The sequence below is a fragment of the Apium graveolens genome, chromosome 4 (genome assembly GCF_009905375.1).
Source record: "Apium graveolens cultivar Ventura chromosome 4, ASM990537v1, whole genome shotgun sequence".
Classification (NCBI taxonomy): domain Eukaryota; kingdom Viridiplantae; phylum Streptophyta; class Magnoliopsida; order Apiales; family Apiaceae; genus Apium; species Apium graveolens.
Window position 1 is genome coordinate 10,631,775 of NC_133650.1, and position 17,793 is coordinate 10,649,567.

At 35.2% G+C, this 17,793-nt stretch overlaps 2 protein-coding genes and 1 non-coding gene across 3 annotated transcripts; 2 read left to right on the forward strand and 1 right to left on the reverse strand.

Moving 5' to 3' along the window:
* The first annotated feature begins 55 nt into the window (after positions 1–55).
* TRNAI-AAU (transfer RNA isoleucine (anticodon AAU)) lies at positions 56–129 on the forward strand. Its single transcript has one exon. It is a non-coding gene; the product is annotated as a tRNA-Ile (tRNA).
* Positions 130–159: 30 nt separating this feature from the next.
* LOC141716648 (2-hydroxy-palmitic acid dioxygenase MPO1-like) lies at positions 160–2,229 on the forward strand. The gene is made up of 4 exons (XM_074518839.1): positions 160–697; positions 1,581–1,643; positions 1,713–1,784; positions 1,865–2,229. Exons 1-4 carry the CDS (start codon positions 362–364, stop codon positions 1,976–1,978), a joined length of 585 nt encoding a protein of 194 aa, XP_074374940.1. The 5' UTR covers positions 160–361; the 3' UTR covers positions 1,979–2,229.
* Positions 2,230–16,200: 13,971 nt separating this feature from the next.
* LOC141718311 (uncharacterized) lies at positions 16,201–17,430 on the reverse strand. The gene is made up of 3 exons (XM_074520694.1): positions 17,161–17,430; positions 16,529–17,076; positions 16,201–16,480 (listed from the first exon to the last, which is right to left on the reverse strand). Exons 1-3 carry the CDS (start codon positions 17,428–17,430, stop codon positions 16,201–16,203), a joined length of 1,098 nt encoding a protein of 365 aa, XP_074376795.1.
* Positions 17,431–17,793: the final 363 nt, after the last annotated feature.

Below are 17,793 nucleotides of genomic sequence, written 5' to 3' on the forward strand. Positions count from 1 at the left end.
ATGTGTAAATAACTAAATATAAGATATATATAATTTTTGAGATTTCAAAGGACATGGCCCATTAGCTCAGCTGGTTAGAGCGTCGTGCTAATAACGCGAAGGTCGCAGGTTCGAGACCTGCATGGGCCAACTTTTTAGAAAATTGCTTGTTATAACAAATCAGTGGCTTTTTGCAACAAGAACACTAACTTGACGTCATGTACAATTCCGGTGATTACTTTAACACTTATTATGCTTTCTTTTTTCTTTCTTGGACGAAACCCTAATTCTTTACACTACTTTAGCTACTTATATAAAGGTACTCATACAGTTAAAAATTCCATATCCAAACAAGCCCTAAGTGTTCCTGAAAATAAAAAAGATGGGACTGTTTGATCTTGAAAAACACTTTGCATTCTATGGATCATACCACCACAACCCAGTTAACATTTTCATTCATACCATTTTCGTTTGGCCCATTTTTTTTACTGCCCTCATTCTCTGCTACTTTACTCCCCCACTTTTTACCTCTCCTGAAATCTTGTTTTTGGGCCGTCCTTTGATTTTCAATTTTGGGTTCTTGTTAACTGTGATTTATGGGTTGTTCTATATTGGCCTTGATTACAAAGCTGGTTCTCTTGGTGCTCTTATCTGTTCTGGCTGTTGGGTGTTTGCTAGTTTCCTTGCAAGTCATTTGGGCTTTTCTCTAGCTTGGAAGGTACTTGCAAGTTGCAGCATTTTTTTAGTTTTTTGCAAAATTGTTATTTTTTTTCGTAAATTTATGTTTAAGCCAAAATAATCGAAGATGTATGATTTGATTTTCTCACTTTCTGGTGCTATTTTTCAGTAACACATGTAGTTTCATTGTCTTTTTATCTGCTTATTTAGTAGACCAATGATGGTTTTCTCATAGTGTGTCGAAATTATGAAGTCTGTTTAACAGAAGCATTCTATAATTCATAACCTGAAGCAGTAGACTTAATTTTGAATTTGCTTTGAGAGTATAAGATGTCTTGTTAGTGTCGAAAATATGAAGCTAGTCCAGAAAGTATATTTAACAGAAGCATTCTATAATTCATAACTTGAAGCAGTAGACTTGATTTAGAATTTGCTTACAGTACAAGATGTCTTGTTAATGCTGTAATTCTGTGAAGGTGCAGTATTTGGCGAATTACAGGAGCAACATCAACTTTATTGAATAACCTACTTTTGTGATCTACCTTATTAAAATATTATGGGTCCTAATAAGCTGAGAATCCATCCATTTAAGCATGTATTCCCCCCAGGTAGAATTAGGAAGACTTGGAATACTCCCACGAGCACATCTGTATCACTGTGATGAAATGAAAGTGCATAAAAATGTTAAAGACATCGTTAGTATACAGACATTATTCCCCCATGTTTGATTATCAGGGTTAAAGAATATAAGATCTTGTTCGGGTCTTCTTCTACCACCTTAAGGTTTTATTGCGATTGGTTACTTAACAATCAAAAGTCTATATTATTGATAAATCATAGGCAGCCCGTTCATCGGTCATATGATATGATATTTTCTATTTGCAGACTTGCAATTTTGAATAATATTACCCTGTTAATTTCAGGTTGTCCTAGCAGCTCAAATAATCTGTTGGACTGCACAGTTTATCGGCCATGGTGTTTTTGAGGTACATATTACTCTAATCTGATATTATTTAAACTTCCGTAACATGTTACAGTCTAACTTGTTTCTGTAGAAGCGGGCACCGGCTCTTTTGGACAATCTAGTTCAGGCCTTCCTGATGGCACCTTTCTTCGTGCTACTTGAGGTAAATTTAACTCTTCTAATATGTTTACAGGAACTGCTTTCTCCTTTTGAGTCATAATAATGCAATGTGTGTTAATCCAGGTATTAATGTTATTGCACTATGAACCATATCCTGGCTTCCACAAAGCTGTTGAAGCTAGGATAGAAGCATTAATCCAAGAATGGAAGGACAAGAACAAGAAAAAAGCATTTTAGCCGTGAGTTGATTACATGGTCCGATAACATAGATGTTTTGTTTAGACCAAATGGGCAGCCTCACTTTTGGCACACCTCTTTAGTAGGCATCAGTTAACAGAGTATTTTTTTTGGCTAGATACTTCGTCTCATTGAAGTACAATTAGGTCTAAATATATAAATAACATTTAAATTTTATGTATTTAAACTCGCCAATAATAAATTAATGTTATATTTGGTTGAAATGAATAAAAATAAATTTTAAAATACAATATATGTTGAATATTCATTTTTCTATTTTTCGTCCATTTCATTCTTAATAACATCAGCTAGAGCTCAACAAAAAATGCATTCATGTACCATTTTTTTCACTATTTTCATCCTAACAAATTTGCACTCACCCAAATTTTCTCTCCAAACTACATTATTGCTCATTAATTTTAATCATTCATGAGACTTAGTATTCAGTTGTGTTATATACTGACCCGAATCAAAATAATTTAGTTCATGGTACAATCTCTATATTTTTTTATAATTATATACAATTATAAATTAAAAATGTATGTAAAATATATATAATTTAAAAATATAGTTTTTATTACTGGATATTTCAAAAGCTGAATCTAACCGATTTTTAATTTGCTCTAATCGATCCGGATTAGGACTAAACAAAACCTTAATTAGAGCGTTAGATTTTGGTTTGATTTTTGCTCAAACGCCCCTCATTTTATTTCATTTCGTTTCTCTCTTCCTGACCAAACATAACATAAACACTATAACATATTGGGAGGAACTAGGGAGAGGAGCCCCGGTCCCGCCAACTACGGAATAAACTCAAAATTTTAATATAAATTTTTAAAATTTACTATCAAAAATTTTTTTGTCTCCCTAGATTTAAAAAAAAAATTGAAATTGAGAATTGATTATACAAAATTTTATTAATTTTGTTAATTATTTCATTCAAAATAATTTTGATTAGATGGAAATCATGGAATTTGTTCATTAATCTTAATAATTAATAAATAAACATATAAGATAAAGATAGTACAATTTGAAATTAAAAAAAAATGCTTAAACTTAAAGTCTAAAACCAGAACAAACTTGTTCAGTTGTTCTGCTCCGGTCCCAAAACCCCCAATACACACTATACATACAGGTTACAAAATTACAATTCATAATATCATCCCTCTTTATCTACTCTACCATTGCATCTAATCCGTAAATATGAGTAAGAGAAAAGAGATTACATCCTATTTTCAACCCAAGAAGAAGCAAACAACTACTTGTGAAGATGAAGAACCTTCTGCCGCCTCAATTGAAGTCACTGGAGATGAAGTTGAGCCTCTGATTTTTGGTGGAATAAACAGAAATTCCGAGCAAAATCCTCAAAATCCAGAGATTGTTAATTAAGGTATTGATTCTGAGAACACTGATGAAATTATTGATTTCAATTCGTTAATACGTGATCCTGGTTTACGGAAACAAATTGAGACTTATCATCCAAATAAAAAAGATTTAATTAGGAGAGCATACATTGATCTTGGCCCATATCAACCTGTGCAAGTTTATCCCTTCTCTGGTCCATAAAATTATCCCGTCGATTTCAAAAGAGTTGGTTTGATAAATTTCCTTGGTTAGAGTACTCCCCAGAAAAATATGCAGTATATTATACATATTTGATAGTGTATATTGAAAAGGAGATTGCAGAGACCATTTCTGCCGAGGAGATCATTAATTCTTTTTATTTGATCAAAGAAAGGCGTGTACATCTCAAATAAATCGGTATGTTCTCTACTTTTATTTATTTTGATTCCCCATGTTAGATTCCTGGTTCCGCCGCTGATAACAGAGATCCCGCAAACCCTAAACCCCATTACGATGAGTTCCGATTGTACTACTCCTTTCTTTGATATGTTAACACAAGATCTCATTTCTGAGATTCTTGTTAGACTGCCAGTTAAGCCATTACTCCGTTGCAAATCAGTGTGTAAACCCTGGTTATCCCTAATTTCAAGTCCAAATTTTATCAAATCGCACCTCAACCACACTATCACAGCACCTGGAGCTAATCAAATTCTTATCCTCGACAGAAGGGGAATGTCTCTGCTCCATCTGGATTCTTGTGAAATTGGTGCCTCAGGCTCACTAGCTGACTTCTCCTTTCCCATTTTAGGGACTGTTAGTTGTTGTAATGGCATTGTTTATTTTTGGCACGCGCCTTATGTTAGTAGACTTCAAAATCCTTATATCCATCTTTGGAATCCCGCCACTAAACAGGCTAAGCTAATTCCCCCACATAACATACATTTCGATAGAATTACGACGCTTTCTATAGGCTTTGGTTTTGATCCTACGGGTAATGATTATAAGGTTGTTGTGTTGGTAACTGCTTCCGGTAAGTCTTGGACTGCTGAGGTCTATTCTGCGAATACTAATGTTGTTAGAAAATTAGGATTTTAGAGCTTAATTTAATTATGTTCTTGATGTTAATCCTAAAATCTAATGATTGGAAATTGTTCAATGATATTTGAACTTAAATTTTCATGTATGGTTTTAAGAATTTTCTTAATGAAATCCATATGAAATGAGAGTTGAAAGTAGCTTGGAAAAGCTTGGAAAATTTGAGAATGTTTGTCTCACATTGAAATAAATAAAGGGGGTTGTGTGCTTTATATGGTATTACCCACATGAGTAGTATACAACTACTAAGGTGTGTGATGGTCCAATGTGTTGTTGTGTGCTTCACGCGCACACACACACACGCGCGCCCCGCCCCGCACCGGACCGGGTCGGGTCGAAGGGCGATTTGGGCGAATGTCTCGGCGTCTCGCGTACGCGAGGCGACCTGGGCGAGGATTTTATTTATTTGAGAATTATTTTAATTCGAATTTATTTATCGGTGACTGGATTATTGGGTTGGGTTCTGAAATAGGCTAAGTAGTCTAAATATATTGAACCTGCAAATAATCTGATCTGTAACAAGTTCTGATATTAGAATCAGAACTGATGAATAAAATCAGAACTTAACAAGTTCTGATATCAGAATCAGAACTTAAGTACTGATGAGTCGAATCAGAACTTAAGTACTGATGAGTTAAATCAGAACTTAACTTAAGTTCTGATAATAATGTGGGTGTTAATGTGAAAAGCTGTTACAAATAATTTAAATTCAAAAGCTGTTCAGTTTTGATTTTTTCATTAATGAATTCAAAATCTGATCAGTTTTGATTTTTTCATTAATGAAGCAGTTTAATTCAGACATTAAGTGTGTGGACAGTTTCATTTTTCCTCTCCTATAAATAGAGGCTAAACTGAATGAAGATTGAACACACTACTTTCTCATCTCTTCTCTTCAACCTCTCTGCATTTCTCTCCCATAAGTCCTGAAGTGCTGATATTTTCCGGCGACTGAGGTGCTGGTCGAAGTGGAGGTTTTGTTGCTGCTGTTAACATAAACTCCGAGCTGTTTTATCCTGGTGGAGATATTGCGCACATCCCAAACGCAGCAGGTAGGGGGCAATAATCTCTTCAAGAGCAGTCAGGACTTCGAGCAAGGCCTGGTGACTCAGCTGTGATTATTTTCTTGGCATTTTGTATCTGTAAACCTTTATTTCAGTCACTGTTGAAAGCTATGGTTTCGGGTACATCTTTCTTTCTCTCTTCGTTATTTCAGTTACTGATTTTGTTTACCTGCATGTTTTGTTTTGTTAACTGTGGTCTTGGCCTAAACTTGTTAAATTCTTTATACACTTGCCTCTATGTTGCTATACTTGTTAGTGAGTTTTACAACATTCTTGAAGAGATTATTAGTTATATAGAATTTAGCATAATGGTTAACGAAAGTGAGGTTATCGTTGGTGGTGGTAGCAGTTCGGGTGTAACTGCTGGGGCCATTGATTGGACCACCTATAGTTTCCCACAGGCTGTTGAACTAACCGGTTTACCGGAGAAATTCAACGGTGGCATTGGCTTTTCTCGCTGGCAGAAAAGGATGAAGTTGTGGTTGACTATAAAGGGTCTGTTGTCGGTTGTGGAATATAAGAAACCAGTAGTGGATCAAGAGAAGGCTGACACAGTTAAGGCTTTTGCGAAGTGGGCTGAGAAGGATGGAGTGGCTAGAGCGGCCATTCTGGCGGCACTAACAAACACTTTGTTTGATGTCTATTCTTCTGATGCCTACTCCGCAAAACTCTTATGGGAGAAGCTGGACCAGACACATAATACTGACTCACAAGGTCTAGAAAAGTATTTTGTGGCAAGGTTCCTCGAGTTCAAGCTGGTGGACAATAAGTCCATGACTGAGCAGGTGCATGAGTTCGAGATGATAGTGCATGCTTTGAAGGAGTCTGGAATGAATCTCCCGGAGAAGTTCAAGGTGATGAGTGTGATTGAAAAACTCCCGAAGTCTTGGGAAGAGTTCTCTCTCTCCCTGAAAAGACAAAAAGGAGAGATCACCTGGACCAACCTTATGCTGGACATCTCGGTACAAGAACAACACAAGTCCAAACAGGGACATGTGATACCAACTGAACACGGTACCTTGAAGGTAAACATAGCAACTGTAGGACAAAAGAGGAAGGCTCTTGCTAAGAAAGCTAATAGTAATAAACCTAAGAGTGACAAGGACAAGGCCAAGAAACCCAAGGCAAACAAACCATGCTGGTCTTGTGGGCAGGTTGGGCACTGGAGTAAGGACTGCCCTACGAAGAAAGCGAAGAAAACCGAGGTAGCGCAAGCAAATGTTGTGCTTGGAACCGCAAGTGGGCCTGTAGTGAACATGGTCGTTGGTGAGGCTACGGCTTCTGAAACCGACGTTGACCGGTATGTATCCTACAACCCTGTGATATTTTCTACCTATCTGTCAAATGAATGGTTGATAGATACTGGAGCTAATGTACATATTTGTGCTGATATTAGTTTATTTGTATCTTATCAACAGAGTCATAGCCTGACTGTGAAGATGGGGAATGCTAGTGTTGCTCAAGTACATGGAGTTGGAAACGTGGATCTGAAGTTCCCTTCAGGACGTATTCTATCTCTGACGAGAGTGCATCATGTTCCCAACATGCGTAGAAATATAATAAGTGGAAGCTGTTTAGTTTCTAGTGGTTTTGAAATTTCGTTTAAGTGTAATAAAGTAGTTCTTATTCACACTGGTACATTCTTTGGCAAGGGCTACTTGTCAAATGGTTTATTTGTTATTAATGCGGATCCCGTTTTGGGAAATTTGATTAATAATGTTATTCCTACTGTTAACTGTATCGAATCCTCAAATATATGGCATGCTAGACTAGGTCATTTAAACTTTGGTGCTCTTAAGAACATGATGAACTTAGAGTTGATTCCAAAATATACCATAGAAAAGAATTCTAAATGTCAAGTATGTGTGTCTGCTAAACAGATAAGGAAACCTTTTCATAACGTTGTTAGGGATTCAGACTTGTTAGATTTAGTACACACTGATATTTGTGAATTTGGTGGTGTGTTGACCAAGGACCAGTTTAGATACTTCATTACTTTTATAGATGATAGTAGTAGATATTGTTATGTTTATTTACTTAGACATAAGGATGAAGCACTTAGTAAATTCATTATATATAAAACTGAAGTAGAAAAACAAACTAGTAAGATACTTAAAAGGTTGAGATCTGATAGAGGTGGTGAGTATACGAGTAATGCTTTTAATGAATTTTGTGCAAACAATGGTATAGTTCATGAAGTTACTCCACCATACACACCTGAGTCTAATGGGGTTGCTGAGCGAAAGAACAGAACATTTAAAGATATGATTAATAGTATGCTTATTAACTCTGGGTTGCCTAAATACATGTGGGGAGAGGCTCTAAATACGGCTTGCCATATTTTGAATAGAGTCCCTCTGAAACACATGGATAAAACACCCTTGGAGTTATGGAAAGGCAGGATGACTAGTCTTAAGTATCTTCGTGTGTGGGGGTGCCTTGCTAAGGTGCTTGTTCCTGAACACAAGAGAAAGAAACTAGGTCCAAAGACTGTTGACTGTATCTTTCTGGGCTATCTTGAAACCACTACAGCTATGAGATTTTTAGTGTTAAAATCTGACATAGATGGTATAGTGGCAAACACGATAGTTGAATTTCGAGATGCGACATTCTTTGAGGATGTCTACCCTATGAAGACTGGAATACCTGAAACGACTTCTGAGAAAGATCCTACTCACACATCAAGTTCCATTCCTGATCATGTGGAAAAGATGACAAATGTGGGGGCAGAACCTAGTAGTAGCTCTATTCCTAAGGAATTAGAGGAACCAAGGAGAAGTAAGCGTGCAAAAGTAGTCAAGGATTTTGGAGGTGATTTCATCACTTACAATATCGAGGACGAACCTTTAACTTTCCGGCAAGCTATGGATTCTTCTGAGTCAAGGCACTGGAAGGGCGCTGTCAAGAGTGAAATTGACTCTATTGTTTCCAATGGAACATGGGAGTTGGTTGATCTCCCTCCTGGGTGTTCTACTATTGGGTGCAAATGGGTCTTTAAAAGGAAGTTGAACCCTGACGGCTCAATAGATAAGTACAAAGTTAGACTGGTAGCTAAGGGTTTTAAGCAAAAGGAAGGAATTGATTATTTTGATACATACTCTCCGGTTGCAAGAATGGTAACAATCCGAATGCTTATAGCATTGGCTTCAGTCCATGGTCTTATCATTCATCAGATGGATGTAAAGACGGCTTTTCTTCATGGTGAACTTGAGGAAGAGATTTATATGGATCAGCCTGATGGATTTGTTGCATCAGGCAATGAAAGGAAAGTATGTAAGTTGATCAAGTCCATCTATGGCTTGAAACAAGCTCCCAGAGATTGGCATAAAAAGTTTGATGAAACTATATTGCCTTTCAGTTATAAGATTAATGAAAGTGATAATTGTGTCTACACTAAAGTTAAAGGTAATGAGTGTGTTATTTTGTGCCTATATGTGGATGACATTTTATTGTTTGGAACTAATATTGAGATTATTAACGAGACTAAAGAATTCTTGAAAAGACATTTTGAAATGAAGGATATGGGTGAGGCAAGTGTGATTCTTGGAATCAAACTGGTTCAGTCCACTGAAGGAATAACCTTGACTCAATCTCATTATATAGAGAAATCTATACTTGAGAAATATGGTTATTCACAGTGTAGAATCGCTAGTACACCTTATGATTCGAAAGTTTCCCTTGTCAAGAATACTTCAGGAGTGCCTGTGTCTCAGTTAAGGTATTCTCAGATTATTGGGAGCTTGCAGTATCTTGCTAACTGCACTAGACCAGATATTTCATATTCTGTGTCTAAATTGGCTAGATATACAAGCTGTCCAAACATAACTCATTGGGATGCTCTTGATAGAGTACTTAGATATCTAAAAGGCACAATGTACCTTAGTTTACACTACAGGAGATTTCCTGGTGTGCTTGAAGGGTACAGTGATGCAAGTTGGATAGCTAAGAAGTCTGGTTCCAATGGAGTGACTGGATACGTGTTCACCTTGGCTGGTGGAGCAATATCCTGGAAGTCAAGCAGACAGACTATAGTTACTCGGTCTACTTTTGAGACTGAGTTGTGTGCACTTGATGCCACAGGGACGGAGGCTGAATGGTTACACGGACTTATGTCTGCAATACCTGTAGTAAGCAGACCGCTTCCTGCTATTGCTATTCACTGTGATAGTCGAACAACTATCGACAAGATTAGCAGTAAAAAACATAATGCTAAAACTAAGAGACACATCCAAGTTAGACTCAAGTCTATAAGGGGTTTAGTGACTGATAGGATCATAGCTATAGAGTTCATAGGAATTCAGAATAATATAGCTGATCCTCTTACTAAAGGACTGGAACCTGCAGTGGTCCTTAAGTCAAGGTTGGGGATGGGACTGTCAACCCATCATAATTCATCAACAGTGGGAACCCAATACACATGAGAGGAGATCCCTCGAAGTGTATTCAATGGGTAATAACAAGCTGTAAGGATGAGTTGGTAGTACCTTTGCTACATAGATGATACTATAGTATCTGAGTCTATCCCCTGTAAACCTAGAAGGTACTGACACTGCCAGAAAAGCAAGAGTGTTAAAACTCTGAATGGGATCAAGTCATTTGACGAGATAGAGGCAGTATATCTCTGGAGATGCCCAGCTAAGCGAATGTAATTGTGTGGTCGCAATTAGAGGATAGGGTTAATCCTTGAAGCATTCGACGAACAGGATCGAGACATGACCATTAATGTCTCAAAGCCGTAGATTGGCACCATAACCTTTGACTTGTCGTCGTCTATGGAATATGGTTATACTAAACGGATTAAGATTCAAGGTGAAACATTCCATCTGAGTCCGATAGCCATTGAAGTAGAGGAATTAGGAGGGTTCAAACCCGGAAGGGTACCGACTCTGAAAAACAAGTCATGATGGGAAATTGATCACATTTCTGTATGGATTTGTGGGGGATTGTTAGAAAATTAGGATTTTAGAACTTAATTTAATTATGTTCTTGATGTTAATCCTAAAATCTAATGATTGGAAATTGTTCAATGATATTTGAACTTAAATTTTCATGTATGGTTTTAAGAATTTTCTTAATGAAATCCATATGAAATGAGAGTTGAAAGTAGCTTGGAAAAGCTTGGAAAATTTGAGAATGTTTGTCCCACATTGAAATAAATAAAGGGGGTTGTGTGCTTTATATGGTATTACCCACATGAGTAGTATACAACTACTAAGGTGTGTGATGGTCCAATGTGTTGTTGTGTGCTTCACGCGCACACACACACACACACGCGCGCCCCGCCCCGCACCGGACCGGGTCGGGTCGAAGGGCGATTTGGGCGAATGTCTCGGCGTCTCGCGTACGCGAGGCGACCTGGGCGAGGATTTTATTTATTTGAGAATTATTTTAATTCGAATTTATTTATCGGTGACTGGATTATTGGGTTGGGTTCTGAAATAGGCTAAGTAGTCTAAATATATTGAACCTGCAAATAATCTGATCTGTAACAAGTTCTGATATTAGAATCAGAACTTAAGAACTGATGAATAAAATCAGAACTTAACAAGTTCTGATATCAGAATCAGAACTTAAGTACTGATGAGTCGAATCAGAACTTAAGTACTGATGAGTTAAATCAGAACTTAACTTAAGTTCTGATAATAATGTGGGTGTTAATGTGAAAAGCTGTTACAAATAATTTAAATTCAAAAGCTGTTCAGTTTTGATTTTTTCATTAATGAATTCAAAATCTGATCAGTTTTGATTTTTTCATTAATGAAGCAGTTTAATTCAGACATTAAGTGTGTGGACAGTTTCATTTTTCCTCTCCTATAAATAGAGGCTAAACTGAATGAAGATTGAACACACTACATTCTCATCTCTTCTCTTCAACCTCTCTGCATTTCTCTCCCATACGTCCTGAAGTGCTGATATTTTCCGGCGACTGAGGTGCTGGTCGAAGTGGAGGTTTTGTTGCTGCTGTTAACATAAACTCCGAGCTGTTTTATCCTGGTGGAGATATTGCGCACATCCCAAACGCAGCAGGTAGGGGGCAATAATCTCTTCAAGAGCAGTCAGGACTTCGAGCAAGGCCTGGTGACTCAGCTGTGATTATTTTCTTGGCATTTTGTATCTGTAAACCTTTATTTCAGTCACTGTTGAAAGCTATGGTTTCGGGTACATCTTTCTTTCTCTCTTCGTTATTTCAGTTACTGATTTTGTTTACCTGCATGTTTTGTTTTGTTAACTGTGGTCTTGGCCTAAACTTGTTAAATTCTTTATACACTTGCCTCTATGTTGCTATACTTGTCACAAATGTTTGGCCAAGGGTAGAGCCTAATCCGGAAGATCTACATTCTAATGTCAAGTTGTATGTTTGTGTTAATGGTTATTTGTGTTGTGTGGGATGTCATGGTATGGTGGCTTTTGATTTAAATAAGGAAGTGTTTACTTGTCGTATTAAGTTACCTGATGGCTCTTATCTTATTGGCAGTACGGACTTTGATGATTGTATTGCTGTCAAGGAAAACGATTTGACTAATGTGTTTAATTTGTGGAAGTTGGATAATGAGGCATGCCTCCGTGATAGTCGAGTCGAGGCTTCGTGGACTCTTATGCTTAGCATTGATGTTGGTCGTCCAATTGAGTTTGTTTTTGGCTACTTCAAAAGTGGCGATTTGCTGCTATATATTCAAGAAGAAGTTGACACCTTGCTTTTGTATAATTCCAACAATAAAGAGGCCAGGAAAGTCCCAGTTTCACTTGAATATCATCAAACTTTTAAGTATAATGAGAGCTTGGTTTCAATCACCGGATTCAAGCAAGTCAATTGGCAGGCTTGGGAAGATGATAGTTAGGAAAGTAACATTGCTTCTTGTTTCCTGGTGATGTTCAATGTTGACACTATGTCTATTTCCTTTTGTAAGATAGTTATGGTCTTATGGATAGAAGCATTAATCCAAGAATGGAAGAACAAGAAAAGGCATTTTAGCCGTGAGTTGATTACATGGTCCAACCGAATTCTATTAGGTCCAATAACATAGATGTTTGTTTAGACCAAACTAGCTATGTAGCACGGACATACTCTATTTAAATTGTTTTCTATGTAATAGTGATGATATATTTATGTTGTTACCAGTGGATGAATAATTTATTTATTTATGGATATGAGCTATGTATGCAACGGCTCATTCACATGAAATAATAATTTTATGTTAATATAGTATCTTTTTCCACTTCAAATTTAAATGGTATTTGGTATATGTTAATACTTAGAATATAAAATAAATATAAGCAATTATGTCTGCATGATATATATTTATCATTCTAAATATTCAATAATAAGTCTTAAAAATATATAATTTATTTTTATGTTACAACCATGATTGATACTCGATTGCGTAAAAAATAGATATGGATTGTTTGTCAGTGATATGTGAATACCATATATAAATTATAACAATTTATTTATTACATAATTTTAATTTTTAATAATTATAAATGCATGTTATTTAAGTAATCAATTGTCTCACTAGATGTTAATAATGATTATACATGAACATAAATAAGATATTTAGCATATAAATAATTGAAACCATCATAATTTACTAAGGAATGTAACGTACCATAATTTACATGCTAACACACAAATATATATAACTAGCTTAAAACCCGTGCGATACACGGATCGCACATATATTTTTAAAAAAAAATTTGAATTCAATTTTTGTTCATGTAAAACTTTAAATGATATTACTTCATAATAATTATATTAGTAGACTTATATGTTTGTAACTTTTAAAAATATTTAAACTTGTTTAAAATGATAGCATTGATAAGGGGAAATGTTATTATAAGAAATTATTATTTTATTGAGGGTAAAAATATAATGTCTCCGTTATATTGGGACCTTAAAAAATATTAATTTAGCATGGTGATTACTTAATCGATTAATTATAATTCTATAAAAGATATTTGAAAAAAAAATAATATTTCTCATTGAACGATATAGTTTTATTGATAATTCTATGTGTACTTTTTTTTTAAAAAAATTATATTTTAATTAAAATTTGATTTTTTAGTTCACATCAATAGGATACGAATTATACATAATCTAATATTAATTTGATTTATCTCGAATCAGTGGTTTACATTATTTTATTTTAGCTCGATGCACAATACACCGACCAAATCAAACTAATTATTTTTAGTTTTTTTTTTATTTTTTTAAAGTCTGGATTGATAAAATAATTTTGTTTTAGACTGAATAATTAGTATATATGATTTTGTTTTTATTGGTCGAATTGTATTTTTATTTTAGTTTTGTGTTAGTTTGAAATAATTATATAATGTATTTTTTTTATCCTGGATAAATAAAATATATTAATTTATTTATTCAAGTTCATTAGTATAATTTTTTAGGAGGATTTATAGTATTATGATTTTATTTTAGCTCGATTCGCATGATATATCAACTAAATCTTAATAATTATATTTAGTTTGCTTAAATTTAATTTAGCCCGAAGTAACAAATTAGAATAATATAGAACTCGATATGAATTAAAGCATAAATTGGTAGAAGAAGTTGAATTTAATATAAATTATAATGATATAGTAGAGTTATATATAAAATAGAATTGAAACCGGTAAAGTAACAGAGAAAGTTGATTTGAATATCAATTAGAATTAGAATTGATCGACCTAATATTTAGAATTAGAATAATTAAGTAAGGGTAATTAAGTAATTTCAGCAAGTACCGACCGACCGACTACCAAACTTTTAATGTTTCGTCTATTATAATATAATATAGATTTAATCTTACTTTGTTAACAGCAGTGTAAATAAAATACTAACATTTTCCCATGCATACATACCTTAAATTTTAAAAACTAATATTTTTCATTAAAATGAACTTTAATATTAACAGTAATGTGAATTTTACATTATTGTATATTATGATTGCAAGTCATTCTGACCTTAGTTATGCATTTTATATAGAGCGGCAGTATATATAGTTTATTTAAATAAAATTCAAAATTTTTGGTCAACTCTGTATTCAACATATATGTTAATTTTTAGCTTTTTATTTGTAAACATACTAATGGCATTCTACAAATTAAGTTTAATCGTTTTATTTTAAACGTACACTGACTACCATGTTTATATTCATTTATTAAATACAAATTATACAACACAAACAAGAATATATATATTTTGCTTAATGGGCTATATTAGAAATATTGTGTAATTTGATAATGTCTTGTATGAAAATAATACACATTGATAGATAAACACTCAATTTGTGTCTAATAAAATTATAAACAATGAGCGGTATCTAGTAATACATCATTGTTACCCAATTAAACAATAATTAAATCGTGATTAGATAAAACCTTTCGTGATTAATGTTTTTCGTGTAATATAATCCCTTTAACCATACATATTATAGATTAAACTCGAGGCATGTATTTAGTCATCCTCTTCAACATTTAATCCGGGTTTACTTGATCCATGAGTAGACTATCAAGACAAATCATTATTTGAGCATGGCCATGCTTTTTATAATCTTACTCAATCTAGAGCCCGATAATATCTCTCCTAATTATAGGAGGGTTAAATCCTTTATCTATCATTCATATTTCTCATATGACTCATGATATACCCGATGTCCACTTTTATCATCACCCGATCAAAAGTAACTTTTAATGTAGTCAAAGTATATTAATCCTCGTATAGAAATATAATGATTTCAAGTCAAAGGATCGTTAGACCATTATCACTGTGAGTCTTTTTTATGACTTTATTAAACATGAAGAATCTCACTGTGGGTCTGTCCAGTACCATGTACTCTCACATGTACCTATGTATTGACTTTAGTATCCCCATACTTATAACCAATGAGATGTGGTTATCTTGTCAAACAACATACTAGTCTATCTATGTATTATTATTGTCCTATATAATAATACTCGACTAGGGACCTTTAAGAATATTATATATTATATAATCGCAAGTTTAAGTCATGTACTTAAACTATATAATGTGTATCATGATTCTAAGGACATTTATTATGCTAACAAAATATCGCAGTAATTAAGGTCATAATAAATACATTTATTGAATGATCAACTGACATAAAGATTTAAAAGAATAATGTATTGCCTCTAGGGCACCTACACTAACATTCCCTTGACGGATTCCACGGCTAGGAAAAATAGGGCCAACATCCTTATTCCCCTGTGTTATCTTATACGAGACTGTACTCACACAAGTTAAGATCAAATGAACCCACCAATCATTATACCCCATTTTATTTAATATGGCCCTCAAAAAGCTCCATTCAATTCTGTCATAGGCTTTACCCATATCAAGCTTAACGGCCATGTGTCCTTCCTTACCTCTCCTCTTACCTTTTAAGTAATGCATGACTTCATAAGAAACCATCACGTTATCCGAAATCAACCTTCCTGCCATGAACGCACTCTGATTTTCAGAAATGACTGATTCCAATGTATTTTTCAAACGATTAGCAGCCACCTTGGTTATGATTTTCACCAAAACATTACAAAGGGAGCTTGATCGTAAATCACTAATTGAAACTTGAGATTTCTTCTTTGGAATCAATACTAAATTTGTAGCATTCAAATCAGGACTTAGTGCACCATTTGTAAAAAATTCCTGCACAGCTTTCACCACATCCTCTCCTATTATTCCCCAATGCTTTTGATAGAACGCCGGAGTCATACCATCTGGCCCGGTGCTTTGTCCGGATTCATTTGAAACAATGTTGTTTTCACCTCTTCTTCGACTACCGGCCTAAGCAATTCATTGTTCTGTGAATCTGTAATTGAGCCCGGGACACATTCAACAACTTCCTGCCACTCAGCTTCGGTTGCAGCAAATAAATTAGTAAAATAGTTCGTTATCAATCCTGATAAACCGTGATCCCAGTCCAACCAATTCCCCTCAGCATCTTGAAGTTTTTGTATATGGTTATTTCTTCGACGTCCACTAGCAGTCCTGTGAAAATATTTTGAGTTTTTGTCCCCCGCTTGCAGCCATAACTACTTTGACCTCTGCCTCCAGAAAATCTCCCTTTGGTTAAATATACTTTCTAATTTTGCTTTCGCTTCATTATATCTCTCCCTAGACCCAATGTCTCTCCCATTCTTAAACCGCCTCAAATTAGCCTTGCATTCCTTAATACGTCCAGCAAAATTTCCAGTTATTTCTTTCCCCCAAATTGTCAGCTTGTCACTGCAAATTTTAATTTTCTCCTGAATACCCTGACCTTGACTGTTTATCCAACCTTCATGAACCAGCTGCTCACACATGGGTTCTGTGAGCCAGACATTCTCGAACTTAAGCCGATACGCCCTTGCACTACAGTTCAACACATGTGGAACTAATAAAATTGCGCTATGATCAGAAGGAGCCCCCTCTAGATTATATAGCTTCGCCATGGGAAAATTATTTAACCAGTTCTCATTTATTAAGGCCCTGTCCAGTCTAATCTCCATCCACCCATCTATATCTCTGCCTCTTTCCCACGTAAATTGATGCCCTGTCAGCTCTAACTCCGTGAGGTGAACATCATGTGGTTTATGCATGTATAGCTTCATTAAAACCATCTATCAACATCAACTCTGTGAGGTGAACACATTGTTTAAATCCCCTATCAAACACCAAGGCAAATTTACATTCATTGCCAAGTTACGAAGGAGATTCCAAGTATCCTGCCTTTTAGTTCTGTCAGGCTCTCTGTAAAAACCCGTTAGTCGCCATTCATTCATATCTGTTAAATGGACCTTAACATCAATATAATGGCGGGATAAACCAATCAGCTCTGCTTGATTTTTCTCCTTCCACATTAACGTGAGTCCACCACTTTTTCCTACGGGATCCACTGTGATTAACCCCTCAAACCCAAGCTTGTTCTTCTCCCATTCCAATCTCGATCTCTTCGCCATTGTTTCACATAAAAATAAAAACATGGGTTGTTCTTGACGCACCACGTCATGAAGGAACTGAACCTTCCGGGGAAACCCCATACCCCGACAGTTCCAACTTAAAGTACTCATGATGACTGGGGGGTCTACAAAGCAGCACCCGCCTTCAACAAGTTTTTTGAGATTATGTTTTCATTTTCCTGAGTATCGACCATGTCTGCATCATATTCTAAGTTATCTTCATTTGGGCCTACTAGCCCGTCTTTGTCCACCCTTCTCCTTTTTGAATCCATAAAAAAAGCCCATTTGTCTCATCTAGGTCCACTAGATTTTTAATATTTTTATAAAAGATGTGGTTTATGGGAATCGAACTCAAGATATTTC

Excerpts from the sequence above, each read along its gene's own strand:
- LOC141716648 (XM_074518839.1), top strand. The coding sequence starts at position 362 with ATGGGACTGTTTGATCTTGAAAAACACTTTGCATTCTATGGATCATAC. Across the intron at positions 698-1,580 it reads GCTTTTCTCTAGCTTGGAAG|GTTGTCCTAGCAGCTCAAAT; the intron begins GTACTTGCAAGT and ends TGTTAATTTCAG. Across the intron at positions 1,785-1,864 it reads CTTTCTTCGTGCTACTTGAG|GTATTAATGTTATTGCACTA; the intron begins GTAAATTTAACT and ends GTGTTAATCCAG.
- LOC141718311 (XM_074520694.1), bottom strand. The coding sequence starts at position 17,430 with ATGGCGAAGAGATCGAGATTGGAATGGGAGAAGAACAAGCTTGGGTTT. Across the intron at positions 17,077-17,160 it reads TTCGTAACTTGGCAATGAAT|CTATACATGCATAAACCACA; the intron begins GTAAATTTGCCT and ends GTTTTAATGAAG. Across the intron at positions 16,481-16,528 it reads TTCTGGAGGCAGAGGTCAAA|GACTGCTAGTGGACGTCGAA; the intron begins GTAGTTATGGCT and ends ATATTTTCACAG.